Consider the following 16188-nt stretch of genomic DNA (forward strand, 5'->3'; position numbering starts at 1 on the left):
GGTCCCTTCCAACCTCAACCGCACTGTGATTCCATGACTTAGTGCCTTAGCGACATCTTGCTATCATATGTATGTGGCTGTTGAGACTCAAGGTGCTCAGGGGGTCACTAGTACCCAAGCAGAGCTTGGGACAGAGGTTGATCTGTGTGTTGGCCAGGAAGTTGTTACCAGCGTGATGAACTTTCCTTTTCATTTTCCCTCTTTTACAGAGATGTAAGCCACAACAAGATTTCTACATTAGAAGATGGAATATTTGATAATTTATTTAATTTAAGTGAAATGTAAGTTCATCTTCTTTGTTTCCCAGTTCTCTATTTAGACCTTTCCTTGAAACAGCTCTTCCCTTCCCGGTGGGGTGGGATGCAGTGCTGTCTTGGGGAGACCTGGGGCATGTACCCAACCAAGCAGCTGCCTTTTGGACTCTCTCCAGTTTCTTCCTCAAGCTGTGTCCTGCTCCTGGGTCCTGTTGGTGCCCTTCAAGCATAGCCGCTTCCCAGACTTTGCTTCTGTCTCCTGGATACCTCTGACCACTGTCACTGCCTTCCTGCCTTCCCTGCTTCTCTCCCACACCAGCTCTGCTGAGGTTCTTGTCTCTGGCCGTGCTCCGGCTCACGCTTGCTGTTCCCGTTTGTACGGTCACACCTTGGGACTGGGGGATCTGACGAAAAGGGCACTGACCTGCAACACAGGAGACCCTGACTGAGGTGTCTAAGTCACTTGAAGACACTTGAAGATGTTATCCCTAAGTGATTCAAGTTCTTAGGCTTATAGTGTTTTTTAATTGAAGTGATTAAAATCTGTGCTGTTATGGGTAGGGTGGCGAGGGGTTGGCACACTTTTCCAGGAGGGATACATGAAGCAACAGCACAGAATGGCCATTCTGTGTCTGAACGAGCCAAAGGATTAACCCCATGCAATTGCTCTTGGCAAGCAAGAAAAAAGCTAAGCCACACATTCTCCCTGAAGACAGGACACAAAGGGCATTTTCAGCTCTGCATTTTTGCTTACAAGTGGCACTGAAAAGACACAAAGGATCCAGGCTAGGTCCAAGTGAATCTGTCCCTGCTAAGGCTGGCCGGCAAAGTGGTGCTTTCAGTATAAAAATCCCAGGTTCAGCCCCTGCGGCAGCCCAGCCCAGCTGGCGTCAGCTAAACAAACAGCTTTCCATCCCTGTCCTGTTCGCAGCTGAATGCCAAAGGCTGTAATTTGGATCAAGCTTAGCTGCAATTAAAGTTTCCATCTTTTCATTAAACTGCCACATGGAAAGATTATCATTGACTTTGCATTTCTTTTTTGACAGATCAATTTTATTCTCTTAGCTATTTTTTAATGGAGCTGTAAATAGTCTCCCTTAGCTGGAGGGGCTGCCGTTACATCCAATGGCTGTTAGATGGCAGACTATTTTAAATATAAGATTGTGTCTGTAATTTGCTTCTAATTGCAACAATTATTTGTAGAGTGAAAAAAGTACTTGGAGTACTTGCCTAATTCTAGCCTCTAGAAAAATCATGTTAATTATTGCTTGATTCCCTATTCATTAACTCCCCTCGCAGATCTTTCTGCAGCATTTCAGTGGAGTGGCGCAGATGGCAACAGTGAGGGATCCGCACGCTGCTGTAATTAACACTTAGCACATGTCAAGTTAATGCCTAACTTTCGTCTGATCTCCCTGTTACAGAAACTTAAGTTGGAATCCATTTGTTTGTGACTGCAAACTTTCCTGGTTGCCCCGTTGGGTGGAAGACAGACAAGTGAAAGTTATTCAGGCGTCAGAGACGAGATGCGCCCACCCTCCTGTGGTGGCAAACCTTTCCCTCTTCGATGTCTTGTTCGTCAATGCTACTTGCGGTAAGGAAGCTCTGCGGGCGGCGGTGGGGGAAATGACTAAACCAGTGGAAATGATGGGCCCGAGGGGAGCTGGGGATCACATCTAGACCTCTTTAGACCTCAAGTCACCAGTTCTAATCTAATTAAGCAAATAATGGTAGCGTATGACTGTACCCTCATGCCTTAAGGCTGGAGTCAGTCACACCAGGGCTGAGATCAGCAAACTCATTACAGACCAAGCTTCAAGCAGCCATCAGATGGCACTAGCTCCATGACCTCCAGCCTTAGGCTTTTGTTCTCTCAAGCTTTTAACAGTCTGACTTTAAGCAGTGAAATCTCTTGGAGCTGATGGGACCTGAGGACGTGCCAAGTTGAATCTTTGCAGGTGACAGGGCTCCACATCGGGAGCACTGAGTGAACGCTGCCCCGATCTGCAGCCCGTCGCCTGCTCTTGTGCAGTTTTCTGACTGCCTTGGCTAGCAGAAACGTGGGGTGGTGTTACTTGGAGCGTGAGAGGGGGAACCCTAAGAAAACTAATCATAAGATGCTCAGCTGTCTCTAAGTAAGAGAGAGGGAGGGAGAGCGAGTGCTCCCCCTGACAGGCATCAGGCATCTCCTTTACTGCATGATGGGAGGATGCGGTGACGAGGGCTGGGGGAACCAGAGCTGGTGGGAGCCAGCTGAGCTGCCTGATGAAGTGCAGTGCTCCCCCAGGACCAAAACCCGGGTGGTGGTTGCTCCGCTTTCCCCGGCAAAGTCACCCCAGCCTTGCAGCACCTCGGTAGCGCACTCTTCGCCTGGTGCTGGAATTATCAATAATGCTGGCACTGTTGTTCCCCTCGGTAATTAGTCGTTCCCCTCTTTAACTACTAAGTTAGTGTGGAAACAATAATGTCAGGCTGTCTTCTGGGTAATTCAGTGTAACGGGAGTAGGCTGGGGACAGCCTGCCAGCTACTGACAGTTGTTACTGACTGGCAGGGAATGAAGAAGTATGACCAGGCTGGTGTTAAAAAGCAAAGTAGTTCCCATGCTGTGGTCCTTCTCACGGGACTTTTCTCCAGAAAAGTGGCTCAATGTTTGCAGGAAGGTCGTGGAGAAAGCCGGACAGTTGGATGGGTTTGATACGGGAAGATCACGCAAGGCCGGAGCTGTTGAGATGTTTGGGGGGAGATGTTGTAGCAACCAGCAGAAACAGAGGAGCAAACATGGCTCGGTTGCGTGGGCAGAGTTGGAGAGGAGGCCAGGCAGTCCCAGCTGGGCTGCGGCTGTGCACGCGGCAGAGGCCCTGCCTGTGTGTTTGTGGCAGAGAAACATCCCACCCCTTGCAAGCCGGTGAGGGGGAAGTAAACTCAAGGGAATGAGCTGTTGCTCTGAGAATGGGGCTGTCGGGGCTGCCGTCATTGTACGTGTCCAGGCACGTGCGTGTTTGTGCTCCCTGTAGCCAGGCACGCGTTGTTTCTGCGCATCCTTCCCGTGAATGCACACATGTGCGGCCTTCCGCACCCCTCGGGTGCAGGCTGTGTGTGGCATTGCCCTCTTTTCTAGCACCAGATTTTGCTTGCCAGTAGGTGGGAAGGTCTTGGCTCTCCCCAAGGAGGAAGGTGGCTGCAGTGTCTGCCCACCTCCAGCGTGGGCCTGGCGGAGAGTCCGGTGGCAGTTCCCCCATGCCCTCGATGTGCCACTCTGCCCAAGGGTGTTTGTTTGATTAAAGACTTGTTTCTGGAAGCCCCAGGCAGCATGGAGTGACACGTGCTGCACTGGGCCAAGGTACAGCCAAGGGACAACCTTTTCTCATGGTCTCACTTGGTGGTAGCCCTTTGGGCTGCTTTGCGAGGCAGACTCGGCGGCTCTGTGTCCCATGGGACTGTCAGGCTCTCCAAAGACCCCTTTTTTATGTGCTGAGTGTTTCTGCTCCATAAATCTGTGTGACTGGCTTGTTATTTCTGTCATTGTTAATTAGCGTAAAGCGTTTGGAAATTGTTGCTGAGGGATTAAAGACTTCCCAGGCAAGTCTCAAAAAGGAAATGCTTGGAGTAGAGCTGCCCAGGAGAAGTCTGTTCCCAGGGGTGTGGGCTGGTGTCTCTTGGAGGATTTCACCGAGCCGTGGCTTCACAGTGTCAGATTGCAAGAGGATCTTCTGTTCTTTCCCCAGGAGCTCAATACATAACGTGTCTGACAAGCAACCACACAGAAGGGGCTGAACTTGTCATCCTCTTCACATCTGTTCACCCTGGGAACCTCACCGAGGAGACCTGCAGTGCCCTCTGTTATGCCGAAGACCAGGAATATGGAGGTTTCAGCAGCCAGGGGCAGTGTTTGTGTGGTACTGCCCATGAAACAAACTCTTCCTCCAGTTGTTTGCCATTTTGCACTGAGCATTTGTCCGGGCAGGCCTGTGGTGGCCCATCACTCGTCCCCTCTCCCTTCCAGGCACAGCTGCCTGGGTCTTTCACAGGACTCCAGCCCCGGTACAGCCTACACCAGGCCGTGCTCTTCAATGTCAGTATTCCCATTGCTGTCAGCACTTTACTGTGGGAATTTGGGGACCAGACAGAGGTTCTCAACACCACTGGAAATGCAGCTGTCCACATGTATGCCTTACCTGGGCAGTACAATGTCACTGCCACCATCTTCGTGGGCACCAGGGTCTTATATGTGCCGGCAGAAATTGAGGTGGTGGCTTCACCCCAACAGTTAGAACTGCAATGTCCTTCCTTGGTCAAGACGAATGAGAGTCTGGACATACGGATCCGCAACAGAGGCGGCACTGGCCTCGCAGTGTTGTATGGTATCACCGCAGAGGCTGGAGAGCTGGGCAGAGGTAAGCGGGGTTCGCTGGGTGGGTGCTGGGCAAAGTGGGGGTGGCACTGGGTCCCGGGCCTTCCCTTTCCATTCCTTCTCAATGAGGAGTAAGGGATGACTCCTTTGGGCACTCCTTGCTCCCCTGACTGACCAGGCAGTGTTCTGCACTGTCCTGGGCCAAGAAGATGACTGCACCGAGTGCAGTTCAACAGCGAAGGGCATTTATGGGCTTCAGGAAGGACGGGACATTCCTGGAGCCTCGCTCCCCAGATCGGATTGGGGTGCGTGGGCCCACGGAAAGGACATCATGCTTGTGTTCTTCTACCTCATGCAGCAGTTCACCCCATGTGTCCCCCTGATGGCTTGGTTTTCCTGGGCAATAACCACTGCTATCAGCTGGTGGTGGAGAAGGCTGAGTGGCTGGAGGCCCAGCAGCACTGCCAGGAGCATGGCAACGGGGAGCTGGCTTTTGTGAGCAGCCCTGAGATCCAGAGCTTCTTGGTCGCTCATGTCATCAGGTAAGCGAGGAGGGTAAGGGTTGAGATTTCCTAGGGACAGGTCTTGTGTTCCTGGGGTCACATCTGCAGAGGGGTCCGGAGGGAGGGTCCTGCCGAGCAGTCCTGCAGCCAGTCAGGCTGGAGAGACAGCCGGGTCCAGGCTGAGTATGGCGAGATGGTAGGGGCGAGGCTGCTGAACAGAGAGGAGGAATAAGCAGAGCTTGAGCCCTTGCTGAACTTGGCTTCTTTGCTTAAAGGCTGTCGAGGGAAGAAGAGGAATGGGGCAAAAAGGCTGGAAGTCAGAACTGGGAATTGTGGGATTGCTGCTGGTGGGCATCTTGTGCTCTATGTTTGTGCCTGTGGGTGCATCTGAAATGGTGCAGAGGGGTGCAGGGTCAGGAGCAAACGGGGCTGGGCTGGGCAGACCTTCCACCCGCGAGTTCAGCAAAATCTGCAGACTCAGGTCGGACAGTGGAGAGGGTCAGGTACTCGTGTGCGGAGGGTGTTTGGCTGCCAGGCAGGGCCTGAGGGTGACCTTGCAACCAGCCCCCTCCATCAGCAGAATTACAGCTGGGTTGTCCTGTGCGTGACACCGTGGCATCCAGCAGCCACTCTAGCAAAGCCCAAGCCAGCGCTGCAGTCCTGCCTCCCAGCTGGGATCCCGCACCCTCCCAGACGTGGCTGCAGCCTGAAGCCCAGACCTCTTCCCCTCTTCTTTCGCCTCCTGAGAAGGAGCAGTGCTCCTCTCCAAGTGTCAGGCGCCAGCAGCATCTGTTCCACCTCAGGACTCGGGCTTTATAAACAGAGAGCACTGAAAGTGTCAGCCTTTGATTAAATCCGCCCCTCAAAGTGCCCTTTCTGCAACCAGCCGCCTTGGCGGGGAGGACGACCAGGAGAGCTTTCAGGGGCCTGACAGCTCTTGTCAGCGCTCCCAGATGCAGATGTCGGAGATGGCGTCTTAATAAACATGGCCCAGAAAGCACATGCGAAGGGAGCAGCTGCTGGTGACGTAGGCTTTGAACGGTCCTGCTGAAGATCTGACAGCCCCTTCTCCCCAAACTTGTGTCCTTGCCCTGTTCCCTTCACCCTGGGATTTATCCTGAGATTGCAAACATGTGGTCCCTGCTCCAGGGAAGAGGAGTCTGCCCTTCCCGCAGGTTAGGGACTGGTCACTTGGTGCTCTGAGTTATCAGGCATTGCGTGCGGGGCTTTTGATGGACTGCAGCGCAAGGAAATCATGAGACCTCGGAAGGGAATGAGCCACCCAAGCTGTTTCCCAGCTGCTGCCCCACGTTGCTCTCCTCCCCGGCCCCCTTTATTTCATGTATTTATTTTATTAATCCATTCAGATAAACATGAATGAGGCAGTTCCAGGATGCGATTTCCTTGGCGATAAAAGACAGATCAACTGAGCTGCAGGTTTTTGGAACATGCAGCCTCCATAGTTTCTTGTGGGAAAATGACAGAAGCAGAAATCTGTTTCCCATTAGAGCACGCAGCAGCGAGGACCGCGCTCCTCTCCTTCGCTCCTGTCGTTTGATGGCCTCCCCGGGAGGAGCGTGCGCTGAGCTGGTCCCCTCCCCGCCTCCAGAAGCAGAGTGCTCCAGCCCCCACCCCTTCCAGGGGACCCCACTGTCCCCCCGAGGCAGCGCAGGGAGCCCCTCTCCCCTCCCAAGCCTCCTCAGGCGTCGTTCTGCTCCTGCTGCCCCGAGCAAGGCAGCTCGTTCCTTCCTCAGAGGCAGAGGGATGCTCACATCTTGCTTCAGAAGAGGGTGTCGAGAGCCCTCTTCTTCCTCTCTGCAAGGTAATGGGCCAAGCAGCGGGGCAGGGGTGGGAAGCAAGCCAGCCAGCCTATTTCTTCCTTTTTTTTTCTTTTTTTTTTTTGATGACTTGCAGTTAGATCATAGCTGGAATTAGGAAAGGAAAATCTCCATCGAGTTTTACTAACGGCAGCAAACAGGCGGTTTCCTAGTCTGTTCTCCCTAATCCCCTGCCAGTGGTTCAGGAGCAGAGCGCAGCGGTTATTTATTTTTTAATCTTATTTGCAATGAAAACTACTGATTCACAGAACAGTTATTTTCGTCGTCGTTTTTCAGCATGACCTCGTTAATCATTTCATCTGGCGTGAGCCTAGTGGTGGAGAGACACCAATTATATGCCTGGTCTGCTTTTTGCAGAGCAGTTGTACCACCCCGGGAGCACACTGGAGCAAAGGGGCAAGGCCGTAGCAGAACTGATTGCAACCTGCAGGAGAGAGTGTGGAGAAGGAGCTGGGGGCTTTGAATGATGAGGCTGTTCTCCCCCACCCCCAGAAGTTAATACGGAACAAATGCCTCACTTTCTGCTGGGTGCGATTAGAAACAGTTGTCCAGACTGTTTGTGGCTATGAAAGACCGCTCAGCACTTTCCACCAGAATCTCTGCTGGGATTCAGCCAGTTTCCAAATGTGGAAGGGACATTTCATCTTCCTAAAACGATCCTGGCGGTTTCTTTCATATGTGGGGCTCGTCTGCCTGCAGTGCTTTGGCCTCCGCTGCTGGTGTCTTGTCCCCCCGCGGCTGCTGCCTTTCCGTGGTGGCTCAGGAGTTGGTGACCTCCCAGCAGCCGCATCAAAGATGCCCCGATTTGGACAGCAGCTCCCGTACCTGGCACCGTCCGAGGTTTAATCCTGCCACTGGTGCCAATTCCACTTGCAGTGGAGAACTGACTAGTGGCCAGTGCCACAGGTCTGCACAAACGAAGCACAAGTTTTCTAAAGGATGCAGCAGTTTTGTGTGACCACACCATTGCTCTTCAGTCGTGACTCCATACGGGCTTAAAAGTGTCTGTGAGGGTCATTCAAGCTGCAGCGCAGGGGGGCCGTTTTAACAGACTGCTCTCCTAAGAGGTGTGCGAGGTTCAAGTCAGCCTGCTGATGCTCCTTAGTTTGCAGTGCCCTGCACTGCGCAGGATTTCCTCCCTTCAGCCCTTCCAGCACCCACGAGTGGCCGTCAGCCCTCCGTGCCCGCTGGGAGGGGAGGCCGGGATGCATGGTGATACGAATAAACATATTGATACGAAGGAAGCAACTCCAGCTTGGGGAAGCAGAAGATGTGCAATTGGAGGGAGTGCTGGGGATTTCTGAAAGCAATACAACCTCGTGTTTCTCCTCTCCAGCCAGTATCATCTCCTGCCCGTGTTTCATTACCCTCCCTGATATCGTTGCGCTGTACCAGTTGGGGCTGGTATGAATCAGTGCTTGCCAGTACATCACGAGCTCGGTGGTGCTGACGGAGCCTTTCACGGGGTCCTCTTGTAACCTGAGTGAGAGGGCTGGCATTTTGGGAATGGGGTGACTCAAGTTGTGGGGCAGCGACCGTCAGGGGTCTGATTCAGCTGCACACAGTGGTCCCCTGAGCTGCTTCTCTCTCCCAGCCCCGCTGCACTGTAGTGTTGGTGTTGATGGCTCTGCCTGGACCCTTTTGGCTCAGCTGTCCCCTCCGTTTGTCCAAGGGCAGGTGGCTTTCTGCAGCCCTTAGGACAGAGGTTGGAAGGGCTGGTAGATAGCAGGATGGTGTGCAGCAAAGGAGCTGCTATTGAAGAGCCGGGTTCTGGTGGTAGAGTGGATACTGAAATCCTTTAGTAACTAAAAAGCTCCGTTAAATGCAGCCTGTGACATCTGGATGAAGCTGTTGTTGTTAAGGTTATTATTTTCATAGAGAACCATAGATGGCATCTGTCCCAGATCTTTCTAATACTCATGATTTCCTGAAATCCCCCCCCTTCTTTTTTTTTTTGAAGGAGCCTCGATGTCTGGATTGGATTCAATGATTTTGCAAGCACTGGAGCGCAGCAAAGAGGCGAAGGATTTAATCTGGAGAGCTGTCAGAACTGGCTGCCAGGAGAACCCCATCCGTCAAACGCTGACCACTGTGTCCGGATGGGCCCAACGGGCCAGTGTAACACGGACCTGTGCATGGCCAAGCACAGCTACGTCTGCGAGTACAAGCCAAAAGGTGGGCTCTGCTTCTCTCCTGCTGTCCCCTGGCATCGTGGGCAGGTGTGTATCCTGCTTGCTGGCATGTGCCAAGGGAAGATAGAGCTGCAATGGAGGGGGTCATGCAGAGCATCACCCCAGATCAAGTAGGACTGGCAGCAACCACAATATTCCCAACAGAGGCTTGACTGATAAACTTTCAGAAATCTGGCCTCAGCCCAAAGGGAAGAATTGGGCCCGCTCCAATCTTTGCCATCAACAGAAGTAGAGATGGGAGCGAAGCTCTGAGGCAGAGCTTTGGAAATAGCTTTTCTCTCTTATTTGAGCAGTCTCTGCTCCTGCCAGGATCTGAGGCCATGGTGCTCCCTTGGCGACTCTTGCTGTCCTCCTGCAGCATCTTGTAGTTTGTGAGATGTTGGGGTCTTGTGACTTAAAAGACTATAGGGCCTTGGAGATCATTAGGTGAGCTTTTATGTGGTGTGTGCGGTGCAGGTTTGTGTTTATGCAACCTCCCAAATCTCCCAAAGTGGTGTAGGGAATAAGAAAAAGAAGCAGAAAGGACGTGAAATATGGGAGAAGATTTAGGTAAGAAGGAAAAGCCAGCACTAGGAAGAGAGCCCACTGGCCCTGGTAGGAGGGTCGGCATCAGCTGGTTGCGCTCGGTCCCCAGAGCCTGACCTGGCTGTGACTGAGCCAGAGGCGTTTGCCGCTGGTGGAAACCAGCTGGTCCTGGCCACGTTTCCCATGAAGTCTGGAGGACAGGGAGGATGGGGAGTGCACCTCGTGCTCAGAAATTCAAAGCAAATCATGGGGTGTTGGAAGGGAGAAGTATTTGCAGAGTTCCTAGAAGTCAAAATTGCTGAGGATTGCAAATGCAAACATTACTTGGGCAGGATGAGAAAGAAATCAAAACACCTGTAAGAAGAAGAAGAAGGAAACTACAGGATTACAGCAGCTGCTTCTCCAGTAAAGCTGGAGTTACAGACTCCTGCGTGGTCCGAGCCCTGCTACAGCTCTGCTGCACGGTGTGAGCAAGCGTCAGCAGGGTGGGGGAATAGCTTCAGGCCTTGCTGAGTCTCAGGGGCTTTGTTCAAATATTTCCTTTGTAAACAGGAATTCTCTTAAATGCCGAAAACTTCTTTGTGGGAGATCCTGTGTTTGACACACATGAGGCTGTGAAAAACGTGACAGAAGATGTGCTGGCAGCTCCGTGGCAAGCTGTGGAGGTAAGAAGAGTTTGCTCATCCTGCTGCTGCAGAGGGAGCCCAGGGAGACGCAGGCAGGTGAGAGCCTTGTTTGTTTTGCAGGTGATGGTGTTCCCTGAGCTGGCCTTCAGGCACGAGGGATATTTGACTGCCCTGGAGTTTGTGACACAGGAACTGCATCAACCCGTTCAAGTGAGGTTCCAGGTGCATAGACTGGTAGATGGAGAAGGTGAGGCACCTCCTCTCAACTCTTGTGGTATTGTTAGAGCTGCTGCCATCAGGGCCATGTCAAACCGAGTGTGTGTGGCCTTCTTGTGGCCCCTCTGTCTTCAAAGCAGAAGCTTTGAAGCCTTAAAGGCTCAGAGATTTCGTTCTGTTTTTTGAGGATACGCAAGTGCAAAATCTGCAGGTGTGGTTGGACAGCCTGGGGTTGCCTTGGAGAAGTGGTTGTCCTGGAGAAATTAATGGAGAAACCTGTCTCAATGTGTGAAGAAAATGTGAGCGTAAGGAACATGTGTAGAAGCGAATTAATCTTCTGAGCTCTACTTTTATACTTTGGGAAGACGTGACATGTCAAATGGGAATGTCTTCTGGTCCATCTGGCCCCACAGGTTAACAAGGAAGAACACGTTCCTGAGCCCGTTTCTTCCTGACGGATGAGATAATCTAATAAGCCTTTTATTCCGTGTACAACAGCTCAATAGTCACAGTTTTGGCAACAATTCATTTTGCAGCAGAATGTTTGCTATAGCCATAGGGTTGGCTGGTTTCAAAAGGATGTTTTCTGACACTGAAAAGCTGATACTCTGACATGGAAACGTTAACTTAAGAAAAGTTGCTTAATGTGTTTTCAGTGTCAAAGCCAGCTCTGCTTTTACTTGGACTCGCTTTCGCTTGAACATAGACCTGTTTTAGATTGCAAATTGGTGCATTCGCACTGGAAAAGAGACTAACTTTGTTTTTAATGATCTTTGTGCGTTTGTGAATTTTTCCTGTAAAACGGGACACTTGTCTTGTGTAGTACCAGGCTGTGTTGCAGTTGCAGCTTTTACTAAGGGTGGAGAAAAATGGTGAATTTGGAGCGAGAAGTGCACTAGAAATGTTACTTGTCAGGATGGTGATCTTTGCTTTCTCTTTCACTTCTTCCAGGCTACCAGGAGGGAAAAAATGCTACAGAACCATTCCACACTGCTCAGGATGACGGGAACTGGACTCTACTTGAATGTCCTCCTGGTTTCCAGTGGTGTCATTTGACTAATTTGTGCTCATCGCTAAACAACTGCTGCAATGCGACCGAGTGTGCCAACAGTTCTCTTGCCAGCAGCTCTACCCCCGTTTCACTTCAGCACAATGAAAGCCAGCTCAGCTATGAACTCATCAAGGAATTTCTCTTTACAATACCAGCTGGCCCTTCTTCGCAGTATCTGGTCAGTGTTTATTAGCTGCTGTAACCAGTGAGTAGGTGGGGCAGTTTTCTCTTGAGTGCTTTGGGTAAATAAAGAATTGTTCCCAGTTTGCAGATGGAGGTACTGAAGCCCATTCAAATGAAGTGACTTGCCCAGTGTCACACGTGCCACCACTTTCTGTCTGCCCCGCTCTAAGCCGTGGACTCCCTGCAGTAACCTGTTGCAATAGCACAGTTGGTCAAAAGGCTCTGCAGATTTCCTGGGCTGTTCCCCTTGCACTTACGAAGTGGAGATAGAGCATAAAGCTGACTTCCATGTTAGCACATTTGATTCAGAGTGGCCAAGGAGAGCAGAGTGGTGAAATGTCTTCCCATGCTGTGTTTGGATCTGTGGCTTTTGTGTGGGTTTCCACTTGGCAGTAAATCCAGCTGTCTTGCCCAGGCAAGAGTTGGGTGCTGAGCGCTCTTAATTTGAGGCATTAATCCAAAAATGTCTCATTTCTCTGCAGGTCACATTCAGAAAAGAAAGTATTTTTGTCAGGGCCAAGGACATCTTCAGTATCCAGCACAATGCAGGCTTGGGCTTACTCCTCCAGTGCCAGCCGAGTGCCACATCCCCTTACAGAACCAACGTCTTAAGCACAAACTCTTCAGAGTGGGCACTTGGTCTGTCCGACAGCTCCATCGGTGCCACCTGGATAAACAACACTGTTTGCTCTGTCCGAGTTCGCTATGCCGAGGAGCAGCTGGTCCCGGTGATCAGCCCCCGCAACGCGGGGCTGGAGCATCCAGGTCGCTACACGGTCAGAGCCAGCGTGGACAACGGGGTCTTCAGCGCCAATCTGTCCTGCAGTTTCTGGGTGACTTCCTGGGTGTCAGGCCTGCGTGTCATCCATCCCGCTCCTCAGAGCGGCAGGGTCTACCTACCATCCAACCACACTACCCTGGTCGTCAAACTCTCCTCAGGGGTGAACGCGACAGCTAGCTGGCTGGGAGACAACCACACCTTCCCCTTCGAGGGCTCCTGCCCAGCGGCTGTTGCACTGCTGACAGCGGACTGTGCCAGGGAGACCAACGACACCTGGTTTGCTGTGGTCAGCCTGAGCGGCCTCAGGGAGGGGGTGAGCACCCACGTGCTTGTTGTGGAGAACGCCGTGAGCTCCCAGAACATCACCATCACAGTGAAAGTGGAGGAGCCCATCCGCGGGCTGCGGGCCACCCCTGACCCTGAGAGCAGAGTCCTGCTAAATACACGAGTGGTGAGTGATCGCTGCTGCTTTTAATTTGTTGGTAGCGTTTTTAGCCTCTACTGCTGACGGTGTGGGTTTGGCTCACGAGGAGGGCTGGGGCTCGGCTCCACACTGGTTGGGGTAGCACTGCTTGCTGCTAAGCGCCAGCTCCCAGGCCGTGCAGACAGCGCTGCTGCAGACGCAGGCATGCGGCAGAAAGCACTGGTGCTCTCCAGCAGGAAGGCAGCTCAGCTGTACCTTCACTTTAACTCCCTCAGAGGTAAGGCGGCACCTCCTGCAAGGGGGATACCGGCTTTCCAGTTCCACAGAAAACCAGAGGCATTATGAAAGGCCAGTATTTACCTTCTTTTGACTTGTCAAGGTAGTTACTCCTTTAGGTGTTCAGATTTACTCTACTAAATCCTTACATCAGCTGGCTGAGGCTATAAAAATGTTCCATCCATCCATCAAAGTCTTGGAGTTACTCTGGTGTTTGCAGTCTTTTTTTTTCTTCAATCCCCTGTCCTCAGAGCTACAGCCAAGCCCGAGGAACCTGTTCAATAACTGCCCATCGGTATCTGTGAAATGCTCTGCTCAGTCTCTGGCTGCTTATGGCAGAACCCTGTGCCTGCAATGCCTGTTGGTCTCACCCTTCCTGGCTACCACAGTCTGCTCAGGAGGCACTGTAGGAGTGAGGAGGGAGCCTACCCTGTGCGGCGCACGTCAACCATTTTAGCCTTTGGGTCAGGCACCATCAACGGACGAGGGTCAGAGACTCAGCTTACGGGTGTAGCTGAAGCTGAGCTGTTTCTGCAAAGATACCAGAAAGTTTTTTAGCCAGCAAGAGAGGCCTGATCACAAAAGCAGAGCACTAGGGTGTGGGAGCAGGCAGTAGGGGTTCTGCTCCCAGCTCTGCTGTTGATTTAGGGAGTCAAGGTTGGCATTTCTCTATCAGCAAGAAAGCCACAGATGATCTTGCACCTCTGTGTCATGCTCTGAGGGCACTGTCTTACAGGTGTGTGATGCCTCCCAGTCTGGCTCTGCTCCCTCTCCAGTTCAGCTGGAGATCTCCTGGGAAGCGCTGTGCGTGCTTTTCTCTTGCACTAGTATAAAATGTCCTCATGCCTTTCAGAGCTACGTCCCTGTGATGGAAGCTGGGTCAGATGTGACTTTCCGATGGACAGTAGATGATAAGCCATCTTTCACTTTTTACAATGTTGTCTTCAACGTTATCTACCAAAGCCCAGCTGTGTACAAGCTTTCGGTAAGCCAAGGCCTTTCCCATGATACCATTTCGATCCTGGTTTTCCATCTCATCCCACAAACTAAGCAGGAAAAGCAGCAGGGAGAGGAGAAGGCAGAGTTGAGTTGAGATTTTCACTGTCCTCCTAACAAGCTCATCATCTGTTTCTCACTGAGCTGCTCTTGCAAATGCTAATAGTAAGTTTCTTCCTATTCTTCCATTACAGCTGACTTCGCTGTCTTCCTTGTCTTTGCTTTCTCCTCTTTTCTCCGTGTTCTCCTTTCTGCTCATGGGGTGTCTGTCCTTACTCCTCCCCAGCAGAAGTGAGGCGGGGAGCCCCACTGCAGGGTGCCAGCCACTGCTTTGGCAGGCAGGAGATGTGGATTCAGAGCCAGGCAGAGGCAGGATGCAAACGTAAGACTTTCATAGGCAGGACAGAGCTTCTGCCACAAGCTCTTCTGGTCTCTCTGTCCTGTTCCCTTCCTACTGGTGCAGACTGGAACACTGGATTCCCAGAAGAAGGACAGAGCAGAGAGTCTGGGCAGAGGGAGGTATCTGTTGTGGAACAGGAGTTTATCTCTGGCCAGAAGATATTTCTGTATCATGCCCTGTACTGCCATGCAGAGTCCTGGTCTGGCTCCAAGCTGCTTGATCCGTTGCAGGGTAACTGCTGGCTTCCTGAAGAGACACCAGCCCCAGCTCCAAGGGCACGCTAGCACTAATTTGCTTGGTGCAGCACTATGCTGAGTAGCACTAATTTGCTGGGTGAAGCACCGTGCTGACAAGCCTGGATTGCTTTTACTTACAGAGTTGACAAGGTGGCATTAGTCTGGGGTCAGCTGGGTTCAGTGTAACAGATCCACAGAAGCCTAGACACAAACTTCTTTTACCTGTTGGGGTGGGAGGTCTCTATTCAACCGGGTTTGAAGGATCCCTTCTGTCAGCAGCTCAGCTCTCCTGCAGGTGAGGAGGTGGCGAGATGCTTCGTCATTAGGTGTCATGTCAGTGTTACATGCCTAGATAATCTTGAGGATCCTGCTCTCCTTCTGTTATGTCTCTTCAGTCTCTTGCCCGTCCATTCTCCCTTTCCCTCCTCTGCCCAACTTTGCTCTCCCTCTCTGTGCCCACTACACCCAGGATGCTGGAGCTGCACTTGGCGTGCTTGGTTTTATGAGCCTCTTCCACCCCCACTCTCTGTGCTTGGAGCCACTCATCTGCCACTGTCCAAAGGAAACTGGGTGTCTGTTGCCTCCTTGGTGGCAGCAAGGGCTCAGCAGGTGGAGACTGTGCGGGATACCTCGGAGCAGGCAAAAGGGTAACTGGCAAGTTCAGAGCCAGAGGAGTCTCGGGATGAGAAGCTGTTCTCCTTGTCCTCTTGCTGTAGAACCAGTCCTTCCTTGGACTGGCTTTAGTGGTGGAGATGCGGTAGTTCCAGCAAGAGGTGGCTTTGCCAGGTAGGTGGCCTTCCAGTCTGTGTTGCTTTCCAGTGCCCACTCAGGCTATTGCCCCTGCCTCCCTGTCCCACAGGCTCCTCTTCTCTGACCTAACCTGCTTGCCCGCCTGGGGGGACCTCTTCAGTACCGTGAAGCCCCACTCTCAGGAGAGGGCGGCACGGCAAGGTGATCCCAAATGCACTCTTTGTCCCACTGTCCTTCCCAGCTCACCGCCTCCAACCACGTCAGTAACTTTACAGTCAATTACAATGTCACGGTGGAGATGATGAATAAGATGAAGAACCTGACGGTGTTGGGTGTCCTGCCGGTCCTCCCTCAGAACAGCACCGTGGAGCTCACAGCAAGAGTTCAGGTTGATTCAGCTGTGGATGCTATGTTCCTGTGAGTCCTTTGCAAGTTGCCTGAACTTAGGATCTTACTGTGCATAGCTTACCAGTCTTGCCTGTGCTATTTCTCTTCCCAGGGCCAGCTGATGTCAAATAGCCCATCTCTCAGCTGCTGTCTAGTTAATTTGAAATCCCTCCAAGTGTGGTCCTGTCACACTAGCTG

At 52.0% G+C, this 16188-nt stretch overlaps 1 protein-coding gene across 1 annotated transcript in view; it reads left to right on the top strand.

Annotated features, from left to right (window-relative positions):
* The window catches only part of PKD1 (polycystin 1, transient receptor potential channel interacting), a 95006-nt gene that overhangs the window by 41896 nt on the left and 36922 nt on the right, over nt 1-16188 (top strand). Inside the window, exons 3-13 of the mRNA XM_075718225.1 lie at nt 210-281; nt 1679-1848; nt 3981-4649; nt 4965-5148; nt 8908-9122; nt 10217-10329; nt 10411-10537; nt 11458-11735; nt 12223-12972; nt 14075-14206; nt 15845-16020. Coding sequence (XP_075574340.1) covers nt 210-281; nt 1679-1848; nt 3981-4649; nt 4965-5148; nt 8908-9122; nt 10217-10329; nt 10411-10537; nt 11458-11735; nt 12223-12972; nt 14075-14206; nt 15845-16020 — 2886 coding nt within the window. The remainder of the gene's footprint in view (nt 1-209; nt 282-1678; nt 1849-3980; nt 4650-4964; nt 5149-8907; nt 9123-10216; nt 10330-10410; nt 10538-11457; nt 11736-12222; nt 12973-14074; nt 14207-15844; nt 16021-16188) is intronic.

This window comes from Pelecanus crispus, chromosome 11 (assembly GCF_030463565.1).
Source record: "Pelecanus crispus isolate bPelCri1 chromosome 11, bPelCri1.pri, whole genome shotgun sequence".
NCBI lineage: Eukaryota > Metazoa > Chordata > Aves > Pelecaniformes > Pelecanidae > Pelecanus > Pelecanus crispus.